General features: G+C 35.9%; 1 protein-coding gene across 2 annotated transcripts; it reads left to right on the top strand.

Moving 5' to 3' along the window:
* Window positions 1-9,686: 9,686 nt before the first annotated feature.
* On the top strand, window positions 9,687-19,894 carry LOC104222788 (beta-glucosidase 18-like). 2 transcript variants are annotated; one of them, XM_009774085.2, is made up of 12 exons: window positions 9,687-9,879; window positions 9,966-10,032; window positions 10,131-10,189; window positions 10,368-10,443; window positions 10,592-10,666; window positions 10,811-10,898; window positions 15,898-16,150; window positions 16,297-16,412; window positions 17,896-18,184; window positions 18,616-18,718; window positions 18,822-18,927; window positions 19,583-19,894. In XM_009774085.2, the coding sequence occupies exons 1-12, from the start codon at window positions 9,706-9,708 to the stop codon at window positions 19,791-19,793; spliced, it is 1,617 nt and encodes a 538-aa protein (XP_009772387.1). In that variant the 5' UTR covers window positions 9,687-9,705; the 3' UTR covers window positions 19,794-19,894. The 2 variants fall into 2 exon arrangements, with proteins under 2 accessions (XP_009772387.1, XP_070008848.1); XM_070152747.1 differs by having other exon boundaries at window positions 9,796-9,879; window positions 9,953-10,032.
* The last annotated feature ends 2,950 nt before the right edge of the window (window positions 19,895-22,844 follow it).

The raw sequence follows: 22,844 nt of genomic DNA, 5'->3' as shown, positions 1-22,844 counted from the left end.
TTCAAACATTACTAGGTCATCCAGCCAGTGTCCGAGTTTAATTAGTTATGTGAAACTCCTAGCTCCTTCGATCCATTAGTTATAGAAAACTAATCGACGACATTTATCGAGTCGACTATACTAATTATAGCAGGTAATAATCAGTCGCTCATATAAACAACACGTTCGGGGACCTAAAGGGTATCAGACAACTTTTATTAAATTACTGGGCCTATATGAATTAGTTCCTTTGACGATTAATCTAACTGACGATCATGTTTATCACAGAGTGTATTCAGAACAAACAGAAGACAATCGACCAAATAAAGGGTCTTTAACAGAGATGAAAGAAATCTGGAAGAAGTAACAAAATAACAAACAAACACAAAGAGATATGCTGACAACTTATTTGGAAATAAAACAAAAGAACGGAAAACTTACCAAAATGTTTAAACCAAACAGACCCAAATCAAACTCGACTTCGAACCTTTGAGGCCGAACAAACCTTAATCAGGGTGTTCTCACATGAGAACACCTTGGTTAAGGTCTATTAGACCTCAAACCTATGTCAAAACTGGCCGGGTTCCCCAGGTGCATGTGCTTCAGAAGTCTGGATTTCCAGATCTGGATTTTTGGGAGTTGTGGGTGGATTCGGACCAAACCAAGCTTGGTTTGGTCACGAGGAAGGTCAGGAGAGTGTCTAGCATGAAGATGGGGTGGTTTGGCATAGGTCCAGGTTCGACTCAAATCTTCAAACGAAGATTCGAGACGAACGGAAGTGATTCGAGGCTTGTGGTTAGTGGATTCGTGTTCAGGATGGTCGGGTGCATCGGGGGTGTTATTTTGGTGGTCATCGGAACTGTGGTTGCCAGGCTTATGGTGGGAAACCTAGGCTGCTAGGGTTTGAGAGGAAAGGGAGCCTGGGGAAGATGGTGAATAGTGGCCGAGGGGGGGGTGTGGCTTGGGGCGTGGGGTAAGGGGGTTAGGTTTATATATGTATTGAGGGTTTAGATCCTGGCCATTGGATCAATTGAGATCAAGGGCCAGGATCTAACCATTGAGGAGGGACGACGTCGTTCGGGAGATGATAGTGGGTTATGACCGGGTAGGGGATTGGATCGGGTCATGTTGACGGGTTTAGAGGAAGGCCTGGATCCGTTGGATCAATGGGAATGAACGGCCCAGATTAACTTGCCTGAAACGACGTCGTTTCGACTTAGCAGGGGCTGTATTGGACCGTTTGATTGCCATGAATCAACGGCTCAGATTGAGGCGCTGATACGACGTCGTTTGGGACGTGTCCGGGCAGCCTGTGTTTGGACTGGATCTGTGTCCTGGTCTTGGGCCTATTTTGTTTCATTTCTTGGCCCAAACCGATTTTCCCTACTCTTTTGCTTTTGTTTTCTTTCTTATTATTTTTTCTTTTCTTTTAAACAAAATAAAAATAACAAATAATAAGGTAACGGAATTAAACAACAATGCAACATTTTAACACAATTATCACAAAAATATTTACGTAGGTTAGCTAAGAGCCTAGGGCGAACGGTGCACATATTTTTTGAATTTTCTTTTACTGACCGAATTATGGTTTAACCATCCTAATACATATATTTTGTATTTTGTTTGTTAATGATTAAATGCAAAAAAAAAGAATGGACAGATCCACAAGTGACTAACAACACATGAAAACTCGAACAATTGTACAACGAAGCCATTTGTCACTATTTTTATTTTCTTTTGGAGCGAATGTCCGTAAAGCAAAAATCACGTGCTTACAATGAATATGTTGCAGTTGCGCAAATTTAATGAACAGTTATTGCCACTGGTTTCCTATAGGCATGATGTCTAATAACGCATAGCAGTAGGTATAGTAAAATAGGTTGAGTGAGTGTGTGATTTCCTAGAGGCATGGTTTCTACTAGTGTACATGAAAAATTAAATAGCATATACGACAGGTTGAATAGAATAACATGTAGGTCACATAAACCCTATAGGCATGTTTTCTACCCTTTTATGCAAGCATTAGAATGTACTCGTTTTCCCAATTTCATTAACATTCCAATTGTTTGTTATCACAAATTATTATAGGTCCAATGAACATAAATATAAATATTACATACGGAAAACTACAGGCCCATAAAATGAAAAACTAAACCAGTATTGCCTGGACTCTCATCAAGCTCACATTTCTGCGAATAGTAGGCCCAGATGTGAACTCAGCTCAAGCACTGGAGTGTATCAAGTGCACAACCCAAGTCCAGGTCTTGGAACAATGTTACAACCCAGATGGGGTCTCACTTACCAAAAAATTGCGAGTTAAAAAATATACATAGCAATCACTTAAAGAATTCTGAACCTACTAACAACGAGTAAGTGACAGAATTTACCAAGGGAAGCATTTGTATTTTAAACATGACAGGATTGATTAAACAAATACATGCAAACTAGAGAATCAATATGGCTTATCCTCATCATAGCAAGTCGATATTGACATTACAGGCTCAAACACTTAGCAAGAGATAGCATATTGAGCAGAAAAAACATATTCAGAGAGAGTTAGGGGAATCAGGTTTTCTGAGGTTATAAGATAAACATATAAGGTTACACAATGCCAAACAAGTTTAGAATAGGGCACTAATCTAAAGGATTTCAAATGTCAATCTAGTATAATGAAAGTTCTAGCATGACAGTTCTAACAAGATCACAAACAGCATATCAACATGCTAATGGTAGAGCTTGGCCAATATCATGAAACTTGACATGATGGAACAGATCACAGTATAAAGGCTTTATAGAAACTTATGGCATGTGAAAGGCAGATTAGCTACACATTAACTAGTCAGTTGACCATACATAAGAGAGGAAATGTGGTATTTATCCCAAAGTCTTAGATGATGCTATAGATTAGGATTACAAATAGCAAGAAGACATGTTTAGGCTAGTTCTTATGGCAGTATTGTAACATGAGATCCATATAGTTGGTAGTCGATTAAACACAAGACTCAGCACAAAGTAATTCATTCAAGGCACAGGGATGATTTCGTAAGAGTTTTAGTAGTACCCAAAGCAAGGCAGGAAGATGATACTATAACTAACAGTAGGTAGTTATGATAGTTAGATTCATTAAAAGAACACACATTAGCCTAACATTAACTTAGAACAAGCTGGAAGCTATCACATGTACTAAAATACATTCAACTATCAAGGAATATAGAATGACAGGGGAGTATTGAACGATATCATAGCAGTGCAATATCAGGGATTCATAACTAACAATGAAACTAAATCATTCTCATAGAACATATAGAGATATACAGAAAGAAAATATCTAACATTGCAAAGTCAAAGGCAAAAATAGTAGCAAATTAGACGAGCAAAAGAATAAGGAGTTTAGGATACTGGTAGCAAGAACCCCAGATCTCTGATGCTTCATAGTTCACAAGAGCCTCACAAGGGCCCCGAGCAGTGCTTGCACCGGACGAGGTTGATAATATTATGGCATTGGCTTTCAGCCAGCCAAAGAGCCAAGAATTTCAAAGAAGATGAACGAGCCAGGAAGTATATTGAGTGCAATAGTAGTGAAAATTAGGTCTGTCTAGAGGGAAATTGGGGAGGGGTTTATATAGTGGTAGGAATTGAACAAACAAACAGAGAAAACAATCAATCAAATATAAATAAGGGAAGAAAATACCATATGTAATCAGTAATGGAACAGGTAAAAGGAAAAAAACATTCAAACCCTAGTTCGACAGAAATCAGAGAAACGACCAAAGATCTTGGTGAATCAGCCTCATATTACCTTGCCATGAATGTATACAAATGGAATACCGTCTAGATCTTGAAGATTGAAGATAGTTTTCACATGATTCTAGGCCTGGTACTTGCCAAAAATAGGCAAGTACTAAGTGATTCCATAATCGTGTAAGTAACACGAAGATGAAACATATATGGAAGGTAAATCATAGGAGGATTCCATATCAAGGTTGGAACCGGAGAGAATTAACGGGTGTGGAGGCTAGGGTTTATGAATAAGAAGAGAGGAGCAGAGAGAATAGAGGCGGCTGTCTCAGGAGAGAGAGTGAGAGTTAGGGTTTGGGGTTGGGGTAATTAAAAGTGAGGGGTTAATCGTGGGCCGTTGATCTCTTAATATCAACGGCCAAGATTTTAAAGTAAATGGGGCGGGTTGTTTCGAACGGGTTGTGCCTGGATTTTAAAGGGGTTATTTAGTTTGGGTTGGAAGGTTGGGCTAAGGATTTGGGCCAAAATTTGGTCTGAAAATTAGCCTAAAAATTAGGCCAGCTTTTAAATAAGAGATTGAAGGGAAATAATTAAGTAAAATAGTTAAACAAAGATATAAAGAATGTTATTTATGAAACTTAATAATTTAAAACAATAGTAGAAGATTATAAAAATATAAAATATTATTTTGACCTTGAATAAAATGATAAATGCAATAAATTTTAAAATATAGGCTATTATTGCAAGATTGTGCAAATAGCCTAAAGATACTAATGTAATTATATCAAATAAAGTAAAATAATGTTTGAACCATGTATATGGATGCAAATAATAATTTTAGATGACTAAATCATCACAAAATAATATGAAGGGGTAATTAATAAATATTCAAGTAATTTAAATGCAATAAAATTAATTTTAAAGATCTAAAAATTATAAAATATTATAAAAAATGCTCATATGACTCTTGTAGACGAAGTAATGATGCACAATGACACTTTGAAAGTATATATACTATTTGAAAAAATATGACAAAATTGGATATCAACAATTGCATTCATGGTCGGGGAGCGTGTGTTGCTCCGGGTTTCACCCATGAAGTGTGTGATAAGGTTCAGAAAGAAGGTCAAGTGGAGTCTTAGGTATATCGGACCTTTTGAGATTCTTCAAATAGTGGGTAAGGTGGCTTAAAAGCTCTCACTGCCACCTAGTTTATTAGCGGTTCATCATGTTTTCCATGTGTCCATGCTCCGAAAGTACCACAGTGATCCGTCCCACGTGTTAGATTTCAGCTTTGTCTAGTTGGACAAGGATTTGACTTATAAGGAGGAGCCGGTGGCTATTCTAGCCCGACAGGTTCGTCAGTTGAGGTGGAAGAGTTATCCTTCAGTTCGAGTGCAGTGAAGAGGTCAGCCCGTCGAGGCACCTACTTGGGAGTCCGAGTCAGACATGCAGAGTAGATATCCCAACCTTTTAACCAATCCAGGTACTTTTCTATGTCCGTTCGAGGAAGAAAGGTTATTTTAGAGATGGAAAATGTGATGACCCGATAGGTCATCTTATGTTTTGGAACCTAATTCTGCTCTTTGAAGCCTTAAATACATCATATTAGCCCTTCTTGATTTGCGTGCATAATCCCTACGTGTTTTCGAAATGCTTTTATGGTAAAAACTGAGAAAATATAAAAAATTTGCCTTAAAACCCATTTGAGCTGACTTTGGTCAACGTTTTGAGCAGACATAACCAAATTCGTGTTATGACGGTCTTGGTAGGTCCATATCGTGATTTGGGACTTGGGTTATGCCTGGAATCAAATTCGGAAGCCCCTAGCTCGAGTTATTGCACTTTTTTTGAAATTTGAAAGTTATAAGCTTAATGACTTTGAAATGTTTGACCAATGTTTGATCTTTTGGATAACGGGTTCGTATTTTGGTTCTGAAACCTGGTATAGGTCCAATACGATATTTATGACTTGCCTGTCGAATTTGGTGAGAAGCGGAGTTGGTTTGACGTGATTCCGACGTCCGGTTATTAATACAGCAATTCTAGAGTTTCTTGAAAACTTCATTTGATTTTGGTGTCCGATTCATATTTCTAGGTATTATTTTAGCGATTTGATCGCGCGAGCAAGTTTGTATGATATTTTTAGACTTGTGTACACATTTGGCTTAGAGCCCCGAGGGCTCGGGTGAGTTTCGGATAGGCTATAGAATGAAAACTTGACTTAGAACATTGCTGGTGTGCTTCAGTTTTTTGTGCAGGCCTCAAACCTCGCAATTGCGAGGTCAGGATTCGCATTTGCGGCCATTTATGGATTTGCATTTGCGCGCTACTCATCGCATTTTCGAAGTGTAGCTAGGGCACCTCAAGTTCGCATTTTTAAAAAATGTTTCGCAGTTGCAAAGTGGGTTAGGGGACACAGTAATCGCAATTACGATCAAAAGGGTTGCATTTGCGGGAGATCATTGTTCGCATAAGAGCTTCGCATTTGCGATTGATTCCTTGCATTTGCGAGGTTCACAAATATCGCAAATGCGACATCTGCAACTGATCAAAACGAGAGATAGACAGGATTTTTGTTAATTATCTCAAATTTTCAAACTTAAAATCCCTAGAGGCGATTTTTCAAAGAGCTCTTCTTTCCCAATCGGTAAGTGATTCTAATATATTTTCTTTCAATCTTTCACTACATCGATCTCGTAAGATTTCAACCTAAAATCTTGTGTTTTCATGGTAGAAATTGGAGGTATTGGGTAGAATTAGGAATTTTTGTAAAATAGGGATTTAGATCTCAAATTGAGGTCGGATTCCAAAATAAATTGTATAACCGGGCTCTGGGGTGAATGAGTAATCGGGGTTTAGTCCGAATTTCGGGTTTGGACCAAGCGAGTCAGAGAGTTGAATTTTGTTGACTTTTTCAATGATAACCTAAATTGAATCCTTTGCAATCGTTGGTAGTTCCTAAGGCTTAGTTTGAATCGTGTGGTTGGTAATTGGCTAGATTCTATTGGTTCGGAAACTAGTTTGTAAAGCAAAGCCATGGTTGAGCTTTGAGTTGATCCTTTAGAGCAAGGTAAGTATCGTGGTTAACCTTGACTTGAGGGATTAGGATTTCTTCGTCTATTTTCTACATGTTTAGATGTTGGGTACGACGTAGATGTAAGGTGACGAGTACTTATGCGTTGTTATTAGGCTAAAGCATGTAGGTGAGACTTGTTTCTTGCAATTATTGCTTCCTTTGATCATGTTATCCATGTTTAGACTAGTTATTTATTAAATTGATCGTTCTTATTGTGTTTATGGGCTTTTGTGATAATTGAGTAATGATTCCAAGTCGAGATTGGTATTGTGGAACCGTTATTGAAGTAAAGCTTGTACTTGTTGATCCTACCTCCCAGTTATTACGCGTTCATTGTTATGTGGTAAGGGAGAGTATTAATGCACGAAGGGTAATGTCATACCGTATGTGAGTGTTAATGCACGAAGGGTGATGTCGTACCATATTTTGAGTGTTACTGCACGAAGGGTGATGTCGTGTCATGTTGTGAGAGTTAATGCATGAAGGGTGATGCCGTGCCGTTTCTACTGATTTGTATTGTAAATGAGAGTAAAAGAATGGTGATGCCATGCAGTATCATTGTTTCATTGTGAGGATGAGAGTAAAAGTACCAAGGGCGATGACGTGCAATTTTCTTCCTTATGCTTAATTGTTTTTACTGGTTAAAGGCATATTAACTGTTCCGGTTAACATTTCCGCTGTATCTCTCGTATCTTGTATCCCCTTAGCATGTCCCCCTCCCGCAAGTACCTGCTTGGATTTTATTTGTTGCTATCTTGTACATATATTGTTATCTGCATAGATTTATTATGCAGGTGTCTTGTCATAGCCTCGTCACTACTTCGTGGAGGTTAGGCAAGACACTTACGAGTACATGGGATCGGTTGTACTCATACTACACTCTGCACTTCTTGTGCAGATTTTAGTAGCAGCCCTAGTTGTCCGTGAGTTGGAACAACTTGAATTTGCTCATTCGGAGACTCGAGGTAGATTTGCTGGCGTACGCAGGCGTTGAAGTCCCCTTCTATATTTCTTATTTCACTATTTCCTTTCTTTCAAACAGTTGTATTTCTTTCAGACTCTATTTGTAGTAAATTCTAGAAGCTCGTGAGTTGTGGCTCTAGATCTATATTGTAATAGCTATTGGGCATTTATATTATTCCGCAACCGCTTTTATTTCACTTTGGCTTAATTAACTTTATTTATTGAATTTGAATAATAATTGACTTAACGGTTCTCTAATTTTGACTTGCCTATCAAGTGAAATGTTAGGCACCATTACAGTTCCGAAAGTAGAAATTTCATGTCGGGACATAAATGTACTAGTATTAGTTAAAAAACGTCGTGGCCATTAGATTTGCTTTTGATGCTTGATGACTACTTCTACGATTTTTAAATGGGAGCTACCAGCCATGGGCTAGCTCAAGTACGGCCGAATACCCCTCTGTTCCCCACTTTTTTATTTTCTAACACAATACGAGATTTTGAAGGATTAAAGGAACAATATGCTGAGATTAACGTGGTTTGACTTTTGGAGGGCGTGCAGCAAAGGAGGTTTCTTTCCTTGGTGTGTTTTGCGTTAAAACTGGTACTCCTTATATTTCATTTTAAGCAACAATATTGCATTTTCAATTTGATCTAAAAATGATATTTTATATTTATAAACAATTCAACTTTAAATTTCTTATTTTGTTCCTAATGCCATGGTATTGTAATGACTGAAATGTCATGATTTGTTTACTACAAGTTTTTTTTTTTTTTTTAAATCTTTCTTTTATTTCGTATTCAGTACTCAAAGGGGTTCACAAACAATAAAATGGAAAGAGTCATGAGTATTCAGTACTCAGGTCGGGACATAAATGTACTAGTATTAGTTAAAAAACGTCGTGGCCATTAAATTTGCTTTTGATGCTTGATGACTACTTCTACGATTTTTAAATGGGAGCTACCAGCCATGAGCTAGCTCAAGTACGGCCGAATACCCCTCTGTTCCCCACTTTTTTATTTTCTAACACAATACGAGATTTTGAAGGATTAAAGGAACAATATGCTGAGATTAACGTGGTTTGACTTTTGGAGGGCGTGCAGCAAAGGAGGTTTCTTTCCTTGGTGTGTTTTGCGTTAAAACTGGTACTCCTTATATTTCATTTTAAGCAACAATATTGCATTTTCAATTTGATCTAAAAATGATATTTTATATTTATAAACAATTCAACTTTAAATTTCTTATTTTGTTCCTAATGCCATGGTATTGTAGTGACTGAAATGTCATGATTTGTTTACTACAAGTTTTTTTTTTTTTTAAAAAAATCTTTCTTTTATTTCGTATTCAGTACTCAAAGGGGTTCACAAACAATAAAATGGAAAGAGTCATGAGCAGGTAAAGTCTATTTAATCATCAGCCACAAACACAGTTTTACAGAAAAAGATAAAAAGGCAACACGAAGTCATCAAGGTTGCGTTCTCTTGTTTTAGTTGTCTTTTTAAGTACTACGCATTTATTAAAAATGAAATTTCCTCGACTGAGTTTCATAATAACGTAAATTTATGTAATTTAAATCCAAATATAGATAATTTCACGAAACGAAAAATGAAAAGGAGTATCTTCTATCAGTTTTACTGTGAACAATGCCCTCCTTATCACGAATGAATTAATAAACTCATAGCTTTATGCTTAAAAATTGATTATCATCTATATATATATATATATATATATATATATATATATATATATATGAATTGTTTTCCCTATCCTCAACAACTGCCAACTGGAATTGTGATTTTCCTGACTTCCTAATGATTAGTTAGGTGTGAGAGCTACATTGAACTTTTTTAATCCTGTTATATATTAATTAGTAAGCCTATAAATACAACTTAATTAATTAGGCTCCGTCAGGTAGACTATCAGTTTTATCTGAAATTCAGATAAAATGAAGATGGGCACCAAAACTAAGAACTCCTACTTCATTTGTCTCCTCTTACTATTGCAACATGTTTATGCCAACAGTATTATCGGCGAAAAAGGAAATGACTTAGAAGAAGAGGTTAAGAGATCAGAATTTCCAGATAGTTTTCTTTTTGGAACATCAACTTCTGCCTATCAAGTACACACATCTCTGACTTTTAATTTACAGCTCTTTAATTAATTGTCTCTGCTCTCATACATAACATCCTTAGTATATGAATATAGATCGAAGGAGCATATATTGAAGACGGCAGAAGTCTTAGCAACTGGGATGTTTTTTCTCATACCAATGGTATAATCTCTCACAGTCTTTTACGTTGTATAAATTAAAGCTAGCTCTATATCAATATGTCCCTTTTATCTATCTTGTATGTACTTGAATTGATTCAGGCAGTATCACAAATGGAGGAAATGGAGATGTAGCCGACGACCACTACCATCGTTACTTGGTAATCCGATCCCTCGGTTTCGTTTTATGTGGCATGTGATTATTAAGCATAAAATGACAAGTTTCAAATACAAATACAGAAAGATGACAATATTTTTTGAACGAAAAAAGTAGCACACATAAAGTAAAACAGAGAATGCTTTTCATTTTATTTGTTTTGTTTCAACGAATGATGGCAGGAAGATATTGACATAATGGCCTCTCTTGGAGTAAATGCTTATCGATTCTCCATTTCCTGGAGTAGACTTCTTCCAAGTATATATATATATATATGTTCCTTTTTCATTCTCTTCTCTTATTTTCACTTCTTTTAAACTTAAATACAATCACATGGGATAAACAAAGAGATACTTAAATTAATTAAGCATATACATTTTTGACTCCTAATGGTGGAGCTGGACAGGAGGAAAGTTAGGGGTCGTGAATCCAGCTGGAATCAAGTTTTACAATAATATCATTGATAATCTCTTACTCAAAGGTAGCTGTCAAAGAACTCTTCTTTCTTCCATTATTCTTTGCCAACTCTTTTTATTTGTACATATAATACACGTTATATTACTTAGAGTTGACCAAAAAAAAAGACAAATAATGATGGTAATATTGATAGATACATAAAATGCAGGAGTAACACCATTTGTGACGATCCATCATAATGACTATCCTCAAGAACTTGAAGACAGATACGGGGCCTGGCTCAGCCCTCTGATGCAGTAAGTTTCATCTCTCGATAAATCTAGCTACAGTTAGTTCTTTTTTTTATTATTAAATTCAGATAATCAGGATGGTTTTGTATCATCCAATAAGCAAGTGAAAACAAATTAATTATAAAATATACTTTGAGGGAAAATCATATACATACAAGAGGTCTACTCGATGTGACATATTTTGACTCGGCACGAATTAGAACTTTTGATTTGTAACTGTAAATATTGTAAAGAGTAGAATCCTACTATACATGAAACTATACGTAGCCTGTTATATTTAAGATAGTTCAGTACTTGGTGCCCAAGTGTTGTAGTTTAGTTAGGACTCATAAGCCTCATATGTGTGTATATATATATATATATATTCACGTTATAGATACAGAGAGATCTAAAGACTGTTATCATGGTATCAAGAGCCATAGTGGCTTAACAACCATCGTTTTTTTCCTGTTATTGTAGCACTACAATAATACACCATGACTAAAGACATAGCCTCTTCAAGCAATACTATGATTTCATACCCTTCCACACCAAATCTTGCTCATCAACTGCCCGTAAAGCTCACGTCGTCGAATTTCCTATTATGAAGACTCAGTTTCTTCCCATGGTTTGTGGTTGTGGTCTTAACCATCATATTGATGGTAGCGAATCAGCACCAGCCGAGTTTTTAGATGATAAACAATCTAATCCAGCCTATAAATCTTGGGTTCATCGAGATCAACTCGTGTTAAGTTGGATTGTTGCTTCAGTTTCGGAAAGTGTTTTACCACAGTTGGTTGGAGCAGAAACTGCTCATGAATCCTGGGATAAACTTGTGACAGCATACGTGTCAGGTTCTAAGCCACAAGTTCGTGAACTAAAGACGCAACTGCATACTTTGCGTCGAGATAATGCCACCATTGAGAGCTATGTTCAAGGAGCCAAGGCGATTTCAGATAAGCTTGCTGCTCTGCAACACCCCAGTCCATAATGATGAACTCGTTGAGTTTGTACTTGTCGGTCTAGCCCTGCATATCGCCCGTTCACAAGAGACCTTTAATCTCGTCATGAAGATATTTCGTTTGATGCCATTTATGGCATGTTATTGAACGAAGAAAGACAACTAAAAAGGGCTAAAGCCCTTACCGTTATAGCTCCCACTGCTCATTACACTCAAAGCTCATTATCATCCACACAAGGTCGAGGTAGAGGCCGTAGAGGTGGAGGTCGAGGTCGTGGACGTGCTGGTGGTCAAGGATATTCCCAGCAATTCCAGAATCGTAACCATCTAAACTCCACTGGTACACAAGCAAAATATGACACTTCTGGAATTATTTGTCACTATTGCGAAGGCAAGGGTCATATCACACGAGTTTGCCCTTCATCTAAGTCTACTAATAGTCCTAGAGTTACTGGTCGTCCTTCTAATTTAGCAAGCACTCCAACATATTCTAGACAGAACTGGTTGATGAATAGTGGCACCACACATCATTTAACAACTGATCTTGACAATTTAGCCATCCATTCAGAGTATCAAGGTCCAGAGGAACTAACCTTAGGTAATGGTTCAACACTGGCCATCTCTCATATTGGAGAAGGTTCTATATCTATTTCTAATCGTAAATTTTCTCTTGATAACATTCTTCATGTTCCAGATGCCAAACAAAATTTATTGTTCGTTAGTTCTTTTCCTACCTCTAATCAGGTTTTTATTGAATTCTTTCCTAATTATTTTTTGATTAAGGATTTGAAAACGAGGGGCATTCTTCACAAAGGGCCGAAAGATGATGGTTTATATGCATTCCCAGCTCTACAATCGTGTCTCTCACCTGCTTCATATGCTGCTTCACTTGGTGTCTGGCATGCTCACTTAGCTCATGCCTCTTATCCTACTGTTCGTCGGGCTTTGCCATCTTATAGTTATTGTTCTTCTACTTATAAGTCTCCTACTTTATGACCAGCTTGTGCTGTTAGCAAGAGTCACAAAATTCTTTTTGTTGAGTCTATTTTTAAGGTCAATGGCCCTTTAGATTTTATTTGTTCTGATGTTTGAGGTTTGTCCCCTGTTACTTCTAATGATGGATATCGCTATTACGTTATGTTCTTTGATCATTTTAGCAAATATACCTGAATTTTTTTTCTCCAATTTAAATTTGAAGTATTATCCGTCTTTATCCAATTTCGGACGATGTTGAAAAATACTTTGGTTGCCCTATCAAATCCTTTTCAAGTAGATTGGGGGGGGGGGGCAAATATCAAGCCTTAACTACTTATTTATGCGAGAATGGTATTACACAATGCTCTTCATGTCCCTACACCCAAAGCAGAATGATTTTGCTGAACGTAAACATCATCATATTGTTGAGACGAGACGTGCATTGCTAATGTTCCAGAAAAATTTTGGACTAATGCTTTTGAAACTGCTGTTTACACTATCAATAGACTTCCAACTCCCCATCTGAATCACAAATCTCCCTAAAGTTTTGTTTAACATGAATCCTGATTATTCATTTTTGCGCATTTTTTGGATGCTTATGCTTTCCTTGGCTTTGTCCATATACAAAAAGTAAGATTTCACCTCGTTCAAAATCTTGCATTTTCTTATGCTATAATAAGATTCATAAAGGTTACAAGTGTTTTGATCCATCTTTTGGAAAGTTTTATGTCTCACATCATGTTGTTTTTTATGAATATGTGTTCCCATTTGAGGCTAAGGATGATGCTACGGTGCCCACTACATCAACACATACAACTGATCCTATCACTGTCCAGGTGCCATCCTCAATCTAGGACCAGCATCCTTTGGAAGCTCCATATTTTGCCTCATGTGGACCTTCTTCTTCCTCAACGGAGCAGGCTTTACAGTTACACACATCAATATCCATTGTTTCACCTGATGAGATAAATGAATCGTCATCGATATTTGCCTTACAGAAACCTGGACCTTTGTCTAAAGATCTTCGCGGTGTGTCTTTTTCTAGCCAAGGTCAGTCTAAAACTCATACCATGGTCACTAGGTCTCTAACGGGCTCTTTACAACCTAAGCAACCTACATCCTTTACTGCCAAGACCAATGAGGTTACATGGTACTCTGAAGCTACAAAATTTGCTCACTGGCGTTGTGCAATGCATGACGAGTATAATGCACTTCTTCAGAATGGTACTTGGCAACTCGTTCTTCCATCAAAATCTCAAAAAATGCCATTGGGTGTAAGTGGATTTTCAAGACCAAAACAAAACCTAATGGTTATGTGGATCGTTATAAGGCCAGGCTTGTTGCGAAGGGATATCATCAACGTCCTGGTGTTGATTATATTGACACCTTTAGCCCAGTAAAACCTACCACCATCCGTCTTCTCTTATCCTTGGGTGTCACCAATAATTGGCACATTACTCAACTTGACATCTCCAATACATTTCTGCATGGTCACTTAGACGAGGTAATTTATATGTCTCAACCCCCTAGGTTTATGGATTCAAATTATCCTAACCATGTCTACCTGCTCAAATGATCTCTATCTGGGCTTAAACAAGCCCCTCGTATGTGGAACAAATGTTTGACAGATACTTTACTTTCATATGGATTCTCTGGATCTAAGACTGATTGTTCTCTCTTCTACTTCTCCTCTGGGAAAGAGAAGTTGTTTTTCTTAGTATATGTTGATGATCTCCTTGTGCTAGGCACTAGTCCCACTCTTATCAGCTCTCTTATAGGCCGCTTGTAATCATAATTTGTTGTACGTGATCTAGGGAGACTATCTTATTTTCTGGGAATCGAGGTGACATGGGATTCTTTTTGTTTGCATCTGTCTCAGTGCAAGTATGTCAATGATCTATTACGCCGAACCCAAATAGACTCTTGTACTGCCATTTCCACGCCAGCTACTGCACTATATCGGTTGTCTGCTACTGAAGGAAACCTGTTTCATGATGATACCTTATACAGAAGTACAGTTGGTGCACTGCAATATCTCACTTTCACGCGCCCAGATATCGCTTTTGACGTGAATAAAGTGTCTCAGTTCATGCACAACCCATTGGATTCTCATTGGGCTGCTGTTAAACGAATTTTACGTTATCTTAAGGGTTCTTCATCGCATGGCCTGCATTTTGCTCGTCAACCATCTACTCTCTTACACGACTATTGTGATGCGGATTGGGGTGGTTCTATTGACGATTGTAAGTCCACCAATGGTTCTGCCATTTTTCTTGGAACTCATCTGATCTCTTGGGCATCAAAGAAGCAACGTGCAGTATCTCATTCGAGCACTGAGGCAGAGTATCGCGCACTTGCCAATGCAGCCTCCGAACTCACATTGTTGGAGTTTCTACTTCGGGAAATTGGTTGTTTCTCTTCGTCTACTCCTGTGTTATGGTGTGATAATCTTAGTGCAACGTATTTAACTATTAATTCAATTTTTCATTCTCGAACCAAGCACATGGAGATCGATTTTCATTTTGTTAGAGATAAAGTGAAGAACAAATCACTCTTTCGCTATGTTGGCTCAAATGATCAAATTGCATATGTCCTCACCAAAAGGTTGTCTAAGTTGTGCTTCCAAAGTTTAAGGGACAAGTTGACCGTGCTTGTCAACCCTGCTCAACTTGAGGGTGTGTGTAAAGAGTAGAATCCTACTATACTTGAAACTATATGTTGCCTGTTGTATTTAGGATAGTTCATTACTTGGTGTCCAAGTACTGTAGTTTTGTAGTTTAGTTAGGACTCATAAGCCTCATATGTGTGTGTGTATATATATATTCACGTTATAGATACAGAGAGATCTGCAGACTCTTATCAAACATGTCATAATATTTGTATGGCTACAAGATATTTGAAACTTGTGGTATTAAGCATTTCATAAGCTTTGTGTGGTTATAAAAGCTTCTCGTTAAGATAAAATGAAAAAATAAAAAGTTTAAAGTTAAAATTTGTCATTCTTATTAAAACGAACTAATAAAAAGTGTGTGTTACATAATTATCGAATATCGTTATCGTTCTTAATAAGTTAGTTGGTCATCTTTGTAGGGAAGAGTTTGTGCACTTTGCAGAAACATGTTTTAAAAGTTTTGGGGATAGAGTGAAGTATTGGGTCACAATAAATGAGCCTAATTTATTCGCGGAACTTGCCTATATGAATGGCATATTCCCACCTTCACATTGTTCACCCCCTTTTGGAAATTGTTCCTCCGGTAATTCAGACACTGAGCCTCTACTAGTCATCCACAACTCAATATTGGCACATGCAAAGGCTGTCAAACTCTATCGTCACCATTTCCAGGCAAGTCTATTCACGTTTCATTTTATTTGAGAATAAAAAGCTGTCAGTCGCATGCATGTTACCTTACTATTTTAATTTTGAAACATTCTAATGAAAGATTTGAAAAATAAGTGGGTACTAGTAATTAATTAGTCCTATATGAGCAGGTAGAACAGGGTGGAATGATAGGATTGGTGGCGAGTGCTTACATGTATAAGCCAATTAAAGATGATGAGGCTGACATTAAAGCTGCAGCTAGGGCCTTGACTTTCCATGTGGCTTGGTGCGTAAACATTAACCAAACATAAATTATCTGAACCTGAAGTTTACAACAAAGAATATAAATTTGTCATGATTAAGGATAAATTAAAATGCAAATACACATTATTAACAATAGTTTAGTGATATAAATGTGTGTAGAAGAAAAAAATATGTACATATATCATTTATTAATTGATTTTGTATGTGTTTTTTCTCCGAAGATAAGCTCAATTACATTGGATGTCGTACCAGATCTGAATGCAAATCCCTCAATATTTCAACAGGTTGCCATCTTATCAATTAAGAAAAAGACTCGACTAGTGTTTGTATTCATAATTAATGAGTGAAGAATGTAGTATCCATAACTTGTAAGAATAATATGACCGCATCCACAATGTCACAAATATTCATTTTTTATTCTAAAATCTTCTTTTTATATAGTTCATTATATTTTTCTTGTCGAACCAGTAAGTTCCTATATTTTGAATCTATCCCACGAGGATCTAGATGAACTTCTAGAATATAATGTTGTAAGTCTTTTACCAATAGAAAGTTGTAACTTTAAAACACCAAATCTCATATAAGGTTCAAATAATATATAAACTATTACAAATTCGGCAAAAATCGATAACGGTCGACCGATCAATTTTGGTCGGTCAAAAAACAACAAAAAAATCGACTAAAGTTGGTCGATTTTTTAAAATATTTTATTTATAATTTTTTTTACGAAACCGCCAACATTGGTCAGTTTTCTTTGGCGCAAAAATGCGGGAAACTATTTTTGAGTCCCGTAAAATTTATTTTTCAAGAAACCGACCAACTTTTGTCGATTTTTCATTTAAAATAAATTAAAACCAATATTAAAAAACCGACCAAAATCGTTTGGTTAAATTCGGCCGGTCATTTTAAAAAACCGACCGAATTCGGTCGGTAATTTTTTATTTTTTAATAAAACCGACCACTTTCGTTGGTTATTTTCGTGCGAAAATATAATTAAAGAGTATAAATGAAATAAAAGACAGTCTTAAAACAAAATGCACCAATGGTCTAGTGGTAGAATGGTGATTTTTTTAATTACATAATTAAAATACCGACCAACTTTGGTCGGTTATTTCGGTAACTTTTTTTTTGAATTTAATTGATCGACCAAAGTTGGTCGTTATTTTCCGACCAACTTTGGTCGGTATGCCCTTCCAACCTTCGAAATACCGACCACACGTTAATGGTCGCGTTTTTGACGGTTATTGGTCATTACCGACCAACTTTGATCACTTTTTTTGGACGATTTTTCCTGAATTTCTAGTAGTAATATATATATATACTTATTAGCTTTGATAATATATGCAACTGATAGACAAATCATGTGACATATCTGTTTCAAAACAAAAGTTGTGTAAATCAGATTAGGTGAAAGCCAAATTGCATATGTTAATTAGTTGCATTCGGACGTGTCAAGTTGCATTTATCAATTACAATTATTGATCTCGATATTTTTAAATGAACAGGCTTCTTGATCCTCTAGTATATGGAGATTATCCCACAGAAATGCGAGAGTATCACGGGAAGAAATTACCAGAGTTCAGCCCTGAAGAAAGCAAGCTTATAAAGAATAGCATTGATTTCATAGGGCTTAACCATTATTCCACTTTGTTTGTGAAGGATTGTCTTCTTTCAAATTGCACATGCAATAATGACAATAATAATCCAACTTGTAGCCATGGTGAAAATCGTGCCATCCTTGGGTTTTTGCTCACTGCTGGACAGAACGAAGATGGTGCTTTCGTAGGAGATCCGGTATTTTTGCACACGCCTTTATTTAAAGGGAAAATGTTCAAATTTACCTTTATATTATACGAAGTATCTTAATTTTACCATCCCGTTAATTATACTTGGGTCTCTTTATATCTTTACCTTTAGCAAGTCGTATCGTATTTGCTCTTGATTTTAACGAAATTCCAGTGCGGATTAAGTTGATACTTATAACGTCGATGTTCAAATATACCCCTTGTTATATTTAAGATTGGAGCTCTGTTAGAATGAAGGGTAAGTATGCAATGAATTGCTAGCAAACGTATGAATAACCCAAAACTAGCTAAAGTATAACCAAGGATAATTATGAAAATATTTCGTATAGTAAAGGGGAATTTATGAACCTTTTTCCTTATTTAAATTCTTATTATGATATGGTGACAATAACTCTAAACTTACACCAACTGACTTTTTAGATGGGAATGCCTGGATTGTATGTGGTTCCACAAGGCATGGAAGAGATTGTGGATTATATTAAGAAGAGATACAATAACATGCCAATATTTGTGACTGAAAATGGTAAATATTCTCCTTACTTAAACTCGTAGTATTTCTCACTGATTTCTCATGCTCGAGGGTAGATTCTACATAATTGAAGGTAAATTGTGGCTACTTCATGCAGGGTACGCTTCAATTGACAAGCAAGAAGAAGGGGAAGAGTTGGTCAAAGACATAAAGCGAATTAAATATCACAAAGCATACCTTGCATCTTTGGCTCGATCAATCAGGTATACTTTAATTTATATTCTATGAATTTCTACCATCTCTTGTCCATATTATCTACTCTCTTTTAAAGCTAGCTCTAGCATACGATCTCTTAAGAAAGATATTTTATTTCTAATAATAATAAGAGTAGTTATTACAACTATTCTTTATCTCTTTTTTACACGCCTCACTTAATTAAGTTTCGGTGACGGGAATAGTAAAGGTGAATTTGAGGGGAAAAAGTATTAATGCTTCTTGTGTTTTCAAATGTCTAATATTTTGAAACAAAATTTAATTTTTCAAAATGACAAGTATTTGGAACCAAAGAAAGTAGGGGTACTTTATATGGAGCAAGAACATGGACCGTCTTAGCGCCATGTTTTTGGAATTTAACAAAGAGCTTAAGGAGTTTGTAAGATTTGACTCTATATATATATATATATAAATCATGCATTGATCACACACAATTGTACACATATAATACATAAGTTATGTATATATTATACCTTCATCGGCTATTGTTAGTTTAAGCGATTGGGTTATCGGCTATTTGGGTTAATTCTGCTTTTAAATGAAACTTTGGGTCGAAAACTAAGTTCAAATTTGTTATATCTTCTTTATACCTACATATTAAGCTTGATTGTTCTTTTCTTTTTCTTTTATAAATGATATGAGCAGGAATGGTGCGGATGTGCGTGGTTATTTCATATGGAGTTTAATGGATAATTTTGAATGGGTATTTGGTTACACCATTAAATTCGGGCTTTATCAAGTTAATCCTCTTACGTTGGATCGAAGTCCAAAACTATCGGCTCACTGGTATAATGATTTTCTCACCAATAGTAGCCTCAACAATATACAAGCAAAGAAATCAATATATGGAGTTTAGGATTTTTTTTTTCCGTTGGCCATTTCTGTTAGATTTTGGGTTGTATTGGAAGTATTAATAGATTTTATTTTTGTAAAATTGTTCATGTATTTATTTTATTTTGGAAGAATATATATGATTTAGAAAATACTTGTGTTCGGATTCAAATATCTTTCAAAATTAATGAATTGTAATTTTTATTCAAATTTATGAATAGTATCACTAAAGTTATAAAATATTATAAAGGCTTTCAAATGGATTTTATATATATATATATATATATATATAGAAAATATGTTTTACATATAAATCTTTACTAAACATATTCTTGTTGAAATTGCCACACAAGAAAAAAATGCTTTATCATCATATGGGCGGAACTAGGGCCGCTTATCGGGCGGTTATTTACTCGTAACGGTTTGGCTTATCGGTTATCGGCTTTTAAATGTATTAATTTGCTAGCCACCCGATAAGATATTAGGCGGATTGGTATCGGTTTGGCTCTTATCCGGTGGTTATCGGGCGATTTATCTGCCTAATTCAATCTATATTGCGTGCATTATAGAGGGCATACTATCACAACAAATATACTGAATGGCAAGGTTTACATGTTCCACAAGCAGTTGAATTGTGTGAAGACATACGCTCTCTTCTAGTAGTTCCAAGTTAGCCTGTTGGTCAACTAAATGAGTCTTTTTCCTCTTTCACATGATGAATTTGAACTCATTACATGTTGACAAATTTGAACCAAGGTTGCTGATTATTACTATCGTTTTATGGTCCGCTTTAACGACAACATTTATTTTCTACCGGAAGGTAAAATTACCATGTTAATAACCGATTTCACTTTTAATTTGGAGGTGATGCTACCTTTTCTTCCTGCTACTATTATGTATTATCTGCTTGTGAATAAAAAGGCACCAGATTAGCGATGACACGTGTTTGGTGATGCTAAGTTAAGCGAAACTTAAGGTCAATGGTAACGCTTGGCCGATTATGATACTGGTGGCGTTTGGATTAGATGCGGAACATAGAGATATGATATCACAGGTGGCGTTTGGATTGGATATATATATATTGTTAATGGGTTAACGGATTATCCATTAAAAAAATTGAATAATCCGCCCTTAAATCGATAAGCCGTTAAAGAAAAAATTTCAATATGTTCCTCGTCCGTTAAACCGTTAACCCGATACCAATAAGCCATTAACCTTCGATTTTGATTCGGTTTTCGATTTCGGTTCGATTTTGAACACCCCAGGCCGAACAAACGTCAAAATAAAGAGAAAGGATGGATGCCAAGTTAAAATGTGTGAAGTTCAATTAAGAAAGAAAAAAAGCATGGATTTATTAATGCACTTTGGAAAATAGTTTATATTTGTCTTCCATTATACTTTTTGTCTAATTACACTCCTACCATTACAAAGTGAACAAAAATACTCTCAATCCTAATGGATGTCCACTGTGGCACCCCGGACCCTCAAAATTATACATGTATGTGGTATTTTCTTATTGGATATTATATAACTAAATATTCTTAATTTTGAGACAATTTTTATTTGTGAGTCCCATTTCCCTTTTAACTTTCTTTCCCTTCTCCTTTTCATTTTTATTTCTTCTTCATATGTGCATCTCCTCTAATGTTTCTTCTAACAGGTTCTTCAAGCATCGATTCATCAATCACAAATATAGTATATCATTTAAATCCAGTTGTACAAGAAGGGCTTGGACAGTGTGATTGGGCTATGGCTCGGAGGTTTTGCCCTCTCTATTGCTGCGAGAAGTACTATCTTTCCCATTTGAAATTCCATGTCATCGCCGATCTCAGGCTTTGTAGGCCCGTCCAATGGCTTCGCGATCAAGTTCCGGCCTCTCCCAACATTTTATGCCTACAGCCACACTAATTTAGGCAACGCTTAAAAAGTGTTGTCAAAAGTATCTCTAGGAATACTTTTTAGGCGTGGCATTTGAGTATACTCTTCGGCCACGGATTTTAAGTTAACACTTATAAAGCGTTCCTTTTAAATATAAAGACAACATTTTTTAATTGTTGCCTAAATATAAAACTTTTGGCCACACTTCGTAGGTCTATTGCTACGTTTTTCAAGAGTTATTATATTGTCATATTAAATGCAACACTTTACAAGCGTACCCTAAAAATTTCTTATAATTTCCCCAAAAATTACCACTAAAATTGCACTTAATAAAATATTTCCCCCAATTCTTATAAGGCAACCGTTCAGTTAGGGAAAAAGTCTAAAAATTTGTTATATAAAATTTCACTCAAAATTTCCCCCCAAATATTAGAATTAATAAAAATATTTCCCCCCAATACAATAAGACAATAAAATCATCGTCCTTTCCCCAATTCTTTTCTCTCACTGCAGCTTCACCTTAATTGCCTCCTTAACCTAATTCATTACTTTCAACTCTCTGCTGCATGTGTCTTCAGATTATGCTCACCCATATATTGCAAATCTCCATCCCTTTCTCTATTGGTAAGTATTTCTTTGCTCAAAACTTTTATGTTTTTTTCAATTTTTGTTTTGTTCTTATACTTTAAGATTCATTTTTTTTAGTTTCTTACTAATGGGGATGAAAAATAATCTTTTATTGTGTACAATATCTGGGTATCTTGATACAATCTTTGTTTTAGACTCAAAGTTTTGAACGTTTTATAATTTCAGATTCTTGGGCTAAAAAGAAGTAATTTTATTTTGTTTAATTTTTGGGTATGCTTCGTTAATTGGGTTTTCGTTTACACTAATTTGTCTTCTGGGTAACTGTAGATTTATTGATATGTACTGTTTTGGACCTTTATTTGTCTGCTTACATTGTGTTATTTTTCTTGGGTTAAATAGATTAATTTGGGTTCTGGGTAAGTGTATTTTGTTGGTTTTCTTGTGATTAACTATTTGTGGGTTCTTTAAGATAGACTTTTTATTGATGACATATTTTTTTCTTTAGATTTGTAGACATTTAAGTACTCTTTTGGACCTTTATTTTGTCTGTTTCATTTGTATTTTTTTGTTAATTGTTTGTGGGGTTTTAGTTTAGGCTTGGAATCCCAAT

Source organism: Nicotiana sylvestris, chromosome 7 (genome assembly GCF_000393655.2).
Source record: "Nicotiana sylvestris chromosome 7, ASM39365v2, whole genome shotgun sequence".
NCBI classification, from domain to species: domain Eukaryota; kingdom Viridiplantae; phylum Streptophyta; class Magnoliopsida; order Solanales; family Solanaceae; genus Nicotiana; species Nicotiana sylvestris.
This window is presented reverse-complemented; position numbering and strand designations above follow the sequence as displayed.